We start from the raw sequence: 6,803 nt of genomic DNA on the forward strand, positions 1-6,803 counted from the left end.
GGGGGGGGGGGGGGGGGGGGGGGGGGGGGGGGGGGGAGGAAAGAGAGAAGGAAGAGAGGAGGAGAGGGAGGCAGGGGAAGGGTCCTGCTGTCTGGGGAGCTTCTGGAGCACAAGGGGGGCAGGGCGACCGACAGAACAGGCAGGTGTGCAGGGCGCCTGTCACCACTCTGAGGAGGACGTGAGCCCGGGCAGCGGGGCGCCTGGGGGGACTGAGCTCGTGGAGCTCGACCGCCAAACCTCCTGGTCTGAGTAACAGGGAAAGCCGGCTCCCCGCGAACAGAGGTCACCCCCACCCCGCCCCGAGCGCCCCAGTTTCCACACAGGAGAATGGGGCACACGATCCTCACCCCACAGGGCAAATGGGCAACGACATCGGCGGCACGTGGCTGGCGGCTTCCACGTCCCCGTCCGCCCTGCAGGGCGGGGCCCCGACCCCGACCACGTTGAGTCACCCACCTGTGACCCCGAGAATCCACAAGCCCCCGGGGCCGGGCAGTAGGCCAGGCCCCTCCTCCGAAGGATCCTCCCACTTAACTCCCAAGGCGGACGTGCCCCCCGGTATGTTCGCGGGGGAAACTGAGGCGGGGCCGGTGCCTTGCCTTGCTCAGGTCACAGCGCGATGCAGGTGGGTCTTGAACCGGGACCATCAGCTCCAGCCCCAAACACGGTAACGGTGCCGGGACAGCCGATGGGATCTGTACCCAACGGGGACGAGCTGGCTGCTTGGGGAACCCAGGGTGACAACCTGGAGGCGGCGGCGGACCCCAGCTCTCGTTCTGGGAGCAGCACTGAGCACGGCCCGCCCCCCACTCCCTCCCCAGCCACACGCCCCGTGTCGCCTGATGACGCCCTGGTGGCCACGCTCACGGCTCTCTGCCCGGGACGCCCGCTCAGCCCTGCCCGGGCCGCGCCCCTCCCCGCCCCCCGCCGGTCACATCTTCCAGTGTCACTGACGTCTTCCGCCCAGGATGGGGCCGGGGGCTGATGGGGGAAGCGTCAGCCCCGCTGAACGGTGGGAAGGAAGGTGGCTTCGCCCACCGCGTCCTTTCTGCCAGCACAGAGGACCGCGGCCTGATCCCCGCTCCGTCACCGGCCGGTGGCTTTGGGGAGGCTCCTTCACCTCTCCGCCCACGGGGTCAGAGCAAGAATGGGACACGGCGAACGCGGAGCCAGGGCCACGGCGGGCGCTCGCGGATGATGCCAGAACCGTGGGCATCCGCCAGCAGGCCGGCAGCTGACGGTCTCGCCAAGGCCACCCCCTCTCCCCGTGGTGGGTGACGTGGAAGCCCGAGCAGGGAGCCCCTCGCCCAAGCTCACGCCGGGTGTCGGGGGCATGACAGGAGCCGCGAGGCCACCCGGTGTGAGCCCTCCATCCCCCGTCACACGCTCGCCGGCTTCTGATGGTCTGTTTCGTGAACGCGCATGCGATTACGGGAGCACCCCTAGGAGGCCACAGTATGGGAAGCGGGGGGCGGGGGGGGGGACACGGAAAGCCTCTGAGCTCCTGGGTGAAACGTCTCCCACTCAGCACAGCTCGGGGACCGCGAGCTCAGTCTCGTGTCTGGACTTTACGCACGGTCCCCGTGAGCTTTCTCACGAAAACTTGGCCGCTCGTACGAATGACATTGTCCAGTGGTTCCCAAACTGTGGTCCCTCAGGTACCCCGCCCCCTCCAGAGTTTTCCGATTAGCAGGCTCCCAGGGATTTATTTCGACAGACGCCCCAGGTACGGCTGCCGCCAGAGACCCATATTTCAGAAAACCCACCATCGGGGCCAGGTCTGTAGCTCTGTGTGGGCCCCCGCCTTTCCGCCCCGTTCCTTGGGGTTCTCCACCCATCACCTCGATATCACCAGCGGCCCGGCACGGGGGAAGGGCCCAGAGGGCCAGCTCGGCCGGTATCTGCCAAGCTGAGGTGCACGGGGCCGTGTTTTTGTCTCCTGCACGACAGATGGGGCAATTATTCAATCAATAAGCTGATTTAAGTGCCTCTTTATGAATTATTTAAGTCATTCATTATTGAAAAGGTCAGTACCTGCTAGCTATTTAACGATCATTCACTAGCTGGGTCGCATCTCCGGCAAGGAAGGACCAGTCGTTAACTGGGCACCTACTGTGTGCCAGACATTTAATTTAACCCTCGGAGGGAGCTGGCAGGGGGCTTTGGGACGATGATCGGGAAGGTGACTTGCCTGAACGCGTTGCTGGGGCTCAAAGCCGGGTCGGGTTTCCTGCAAAGCTCAGAGACTGTGGGAGGGACCTCGTAGGCTGGGCTCAGTGGGAGGATGTGCCCCACGTCCCACGTGACCACGGCTGCAACCCATCCCCACATCAAACCTCCTGACTGGGGTGTCTGCCCTCTGCGTGGCTCCCGTCTCTTCCGCGGGCCTCCCTCACGCTGGGCTCCTGCTCCAAAATGTACAGCCCGCGGGGCACCTGGGTGGCTCCCTCGGTTAAAGCGTCCGACTCTTGGTTTTGGCTCGGATCACGATCTCGTGGTTTCGTGGGGTTAAGCCCTGCGACGGGCTCTGGGCTGGTGGCGTGGAGCCTGCTTGGGATTCTCTCCGCCCCCCCCGCCCCTCCCCTCCCCTCCCCTCCTTGCACTGTCTCCGTCTCTCTCAAAATAAATAAATAGAGTTAAAAAAAAATACGTACAGCCCTCCTCACTCCTTCCCAGTCCGCCCTGCCCAAGGACGGTCAGTCATTCCCTACCTCCCGCTGGCCTGGGACTCATACAGTAGAGAGTAGAGAAAGTCAGGTTTGAACATACCCCTTGGGCGGTGTACCCGGCTCTCCTGGGGCAGCCAGGCTACTAGGCCAAGCCCCTGATATCCCGCTTCCCTTCCCGCCTCCCTTCCTTTCCCCTGGGCCACCCCCGAGCAGCCTGCCTGCATAACCTCAGCCGTCCCTGTGGGGCTCAGTGCACGTGAACCTAAGGAACCAACCCAGTAACAGGCTTACTTTCTAACTCCATGCCGAAAAAGCCTATCCCCCAACCTCCAAAAAGCCATCGGCTTCCTTTGCCTAGACCGCGCAAACTCGGCAAGCCATCCAATTTCCCCTCTTGCCGTGGCAGCCGGGAGACTCACGACTCCATTAAACGCTCAGTGGCGACCACTCCCGCGCCAGGCTCTGAGTGCCATCAGCTTGCGAGCTCGGCTCCCAAGCTCCGCGTCCACCTCTCGTTTTTGACCTTCTTGCCCAGGCACGTGCTCTCACGGGCACCTTCGAATCCTTCTCGGCAAGTAAGACAAGCAAACGATCAGGCGGTCGGTGAGCCAAACACAGCAAGCAGTAAGGACCCGCTCTTTTCCGAGCTTGTCAAGGGCCAGTGATCCGTGGCGGCCAGGGCCTTGATCGCAACCACTCACCAGGCAGACGAGCTCTGGAAGGTCATCAGTGGTGGGTGGTGAGCATCTCCCTGCAGCGTGGGCGCGGCCTGCGGGGCTTGCGGCAGCAGCCCCGGGGGAGGCTGGGGCTGCGGGGCCGGCTGCCCTGGCCGCGGGGGCCGGGCAGGATTGCCCCACCGCCGGGGGTCCTGTTTCATCCAGTGTCCGTGGATGCCCCACCGCGCCAGGTAAACCTTGCAAATGTCGTAGTTCATTGCCGAGTAATACAAAAGATCCAGGACCAGCAGCATGAACACGAAAAAGCCATAGATCCACACTCCCAGCAAGGCGGTGTAATTGCTGGGGGGAAACAGAGACAGACACTGAGAGCAAAGACAGCAACAGCCCCCATCGACAGAGTTAATCCGCGGGGCTCCTTCGGGGTCCCAAGCCCCTCCCTGGGGGCACGGTGTCCTGGCTCCCCTCCCCACACCCGCCCTCCACTTCCTGTCCTCCTAGATCCTTGGAAAACATTCCTCTGCACCCTGTCCCTCCCCCACCCCCCCCAGGGGGCATCGCCCCCAGGATCCCGGGGGGGGGGGGGGGGGGGCGGGCGGGGATCCCAGGGAGTTGGGAAAGACCTTCATCTTCATGGGCGCTGCTCTTGGGCCTGCCGGCTGTCCCCTGGGGGTGCCCCCTGCTTGCCCCCCCCCCCCCCCCGGGCCTTTGTGTGTGCTGTCCCCACCTCCCGGGATGTTCTCCTGCATGGATTACTGCCTCCTCCCTCCCTCGTCCCCCAGCAGCTCCTCCCTACCTTACTGGACCCAGGGCAAACGCAGGTCCTAACTTCCTGAGCCATATACCCCTGGCCCTCGGCGTCCCCCCCATGGGTTGTGGGGGATACGGCGGGGGCACCCCTCCCCCGGGCAGCCCCTCCCCCTTCGGACTCTCCCTCTTGCCCTTCCTCAGGAGTCCAGAAAGCAGATGTGGGCTCAGCCTCCCTCCCTGCGCCCCACGCAGCACTCACAGCCCCTGCCGCCACTGCCCTCTCCCCCTCCCCCCAGCACCGCCACAGGGTGCGCGGCTGGGGCTCTCAGGGTCCCCGGCCAAGGTCTCTCTTGCTCATTCACCCAGGACTTCCCCACTGAGGGCCGTCAGCCCCAGTTTTAGGCTGCCGGGGCTCACAGCTCCTTTGTGAAGCTTGGCTCCCCGCCACCCTGCCCGACTCCCCCTCGGCCTCTTGGACACTGCTTCCCCCAGGAAGCCTTCCAGACATGCTGCCCCTCCTACAGCCCCCTCCTCTGACCCACAGTCCTGAGTGCCCGTCAAACCCGGCCCCCACCCCCCGGGACCGAGTCGTCTGGGTCTATCCTGAGTGTCCCCTGGGAGCCCAGGGAGGGCTGTTTCCTGGGCTGGGGCTGCCTTGCTCCAAACAGTGCTCGCCAGGGGCTGTGGCTGTTTAAAGAGACTGATTTATTAATCACTCAGAGACCGCCTCCATCTGGTCCCTGCTGCGGGCATCTGTTCAGGTGGGTGAGCGCTGGCCGGTGGCAGAGAGGAGGGGCACTGAAGAGAAGCAGAGCCAGTGTCCCGCCTCACTGCCCCCTCCCCCAGCTCCGGACCCAGACAGGGCCCCTGGGTGTCCTGGGTCCCCACGGCAGGTCCCTCTGGACCCTGACCGAGGCTGGAGAGCACAGGCCTGGAGCCAGGGCACCTGGTTCCGTCTTCAGGTTCCTCCCTGGCCCAGCTTTGCTGTGCGGCCTGGGAGAACCCCTGTGTGTCCCTGGGCCCTGGCAGAGACCGTCTCAATTCACCCCGCCCAGTCGTGGCCTCAGCAGCGAGACGGGGGCGATTGCCCTCCGACTCCTGGGCCCCGGGCCAGGGCTGTTCACTTTTGCTCACACATGCTCTTTGCCCGGAACGCCTTCCCTCCCCCTTGCTTAGCCAGTTTTTCCCCCTGAAGACTTGGCTTGCGTGCTTGGAGGTCCCTCAAGTGGGAGGTCTCTGGGTACCCAAGCACTCAGCACGGAGCAGGCCCCGGTAAGTGCTCAGGGCTTGGTATCTGCTTGGGGGGAGAGGGGGGGGACATGCAAGTCCGTATCTCAGCCACCCTCCTTCCCTGGTGTGGCCCCACCTCCAGCCACCACCTCCACGAGGCCTGCAGCAGTCTCGGGGGCTTGTTCGTGCTAAGGTGTGAATGACTGACAGCCAGGCCCCACGCTGCCGCACTTCAGGCGGAAGCCAGCTTTGCCTGGATACATCTGGATGTGGAATTTCTGGGAGGGAACAGAGGCTGGCAGTCCCCGCCTGGCTCGCCGAAGCAGGAGTCCTGGGGTGGACGTCCACGTGGACAGAGGAGGAGGGCCTGGCTGCGGTCTCCGGCCCTCCTGCTTTCCCCAGCACCCTCTCTCCAGCCTCCCCGGAGCCCCCACTGCATCGCTGCGAACATCAGGTTTTTCCTTGGTGGTTCCCATGGCAGCGGCCTCCTCGGGGCTGAGGGAGGGGAGCGGGAAGCGGGAGGCAGGGCCAGCTGCTTACAGATGCTGCCCCTGCAGAGAGGGAGACCAGGATGCCAGCCCGGGGGTGGCGGCTGGACCGCAGCTGGGCCTGAGCCAGCAGCGAAACAAGAACAGTAATGAAAGCAGCAGCCAGCGAACCTCGCTCTCCGCGCTTCTGCACGGCGGCCCGTTCGGCGCTCCCAGCCAACACGGAAGGAAGCATCGTTGCTATCACCACCATCCCCGTGTTACAGATGGGAAACTGAGGCTCGGAAGGGTGAAGAGACTCATCTAAGATCTCACAGCCAGTGAGTGCAGAGCCGGGATTTGAACTCGGAAGTCTGGCCCCAGAGCACACATTCTCAACCGTGGCGCCGTACCATCCTGGACAGGTGCCCCCAGGTTCCCAGGGCAGAAAGGTCGCCTCGAGGCCTTGGTCTATGCCGCTCCTCTGCCTGGAACCCGCTCCCTACTTCCCGTGCGCCCATGTCTCAGCTCAGCCACCTCCTCCTCCAGGAAGCCTTCCTGGGTGTCCCCTGTCAGATCCAACGCCTCCCTGGGGCTCCCAAAGTCACTGGGTTTCCCAGAACACACCGTGTCGTCTTGGCTGTTTTGTGGGATCGTTGGCCCCTCGAGCTCAGAGCTCGAACGCACGTCGAACGCTTCGGTGAGCTGGTGACAAGGGAGACTTCGATATATAACTAGCTCCCTCACGAGACCTCACCTTCTCTCTGCACATTCACTAAGAGTTCATAGCGATACAGGTGATCACAGCACGCCGGTGCCCCGTGCTTCTCACTCCCCGCAACAATCCGGTGAGTTAGGAGGTCCAGGTGAGGACACGAGGTCCAGAGAGGCAAAGTCACCGGCCGGCTGGGAAGGGGCTGCGTTGGGATTCAGACCCGGGTCCGTCTAACCTCGGGGTGTGCTGAATCTTGGGAAAACCCCAAGGTCACGTCCGGATGTCCGGGGGGGGG

General features: G+C 64.2%; 1 protein-coding gene across 2 annotated transcripts in view; it reads right to left on the reverse strand.

Moving 5' to 3' along the window:
- SHISAL1 (shisa like 1) overlaps nucleotides 1-6,803 on the reverse strand; it is a 48,173-nt gene that overhangs the window by 28,900 nt on the left and 12,470 nt on the right. Inside the window, exon 3 of one of the 2 annotated variants that reach the window (XM_049626525.1) lies at nucleotides 3,371-3,688. In XM_049626525.1, coding sequence (XP_049482482.1) covers nucleotides 3,371-3,688 — 318 coding nt within the window. Of the gene's footprint in view, nucleotides 1-2,598; nucleotides 3,689-6,803 lie in introns of those variants that run through there. The other variant, XM_049626524.1, reaches the window with a different exon arrangement.

Source organism: Panthera uncia, chromosome B4 (genome assembly GCF_023721935.1).
Source record: "Panthera uncia isolate 11264 chromosome B4, Puncia_PCG_1.0, whole genome shotgun sequence".
In the NCBI taxonomy this organism is placed as follows: Eukaryota; Metazoa; Chordata; class Mammalia; order Carnivora; family Felidae; genus Panthera; species Panthera uncia.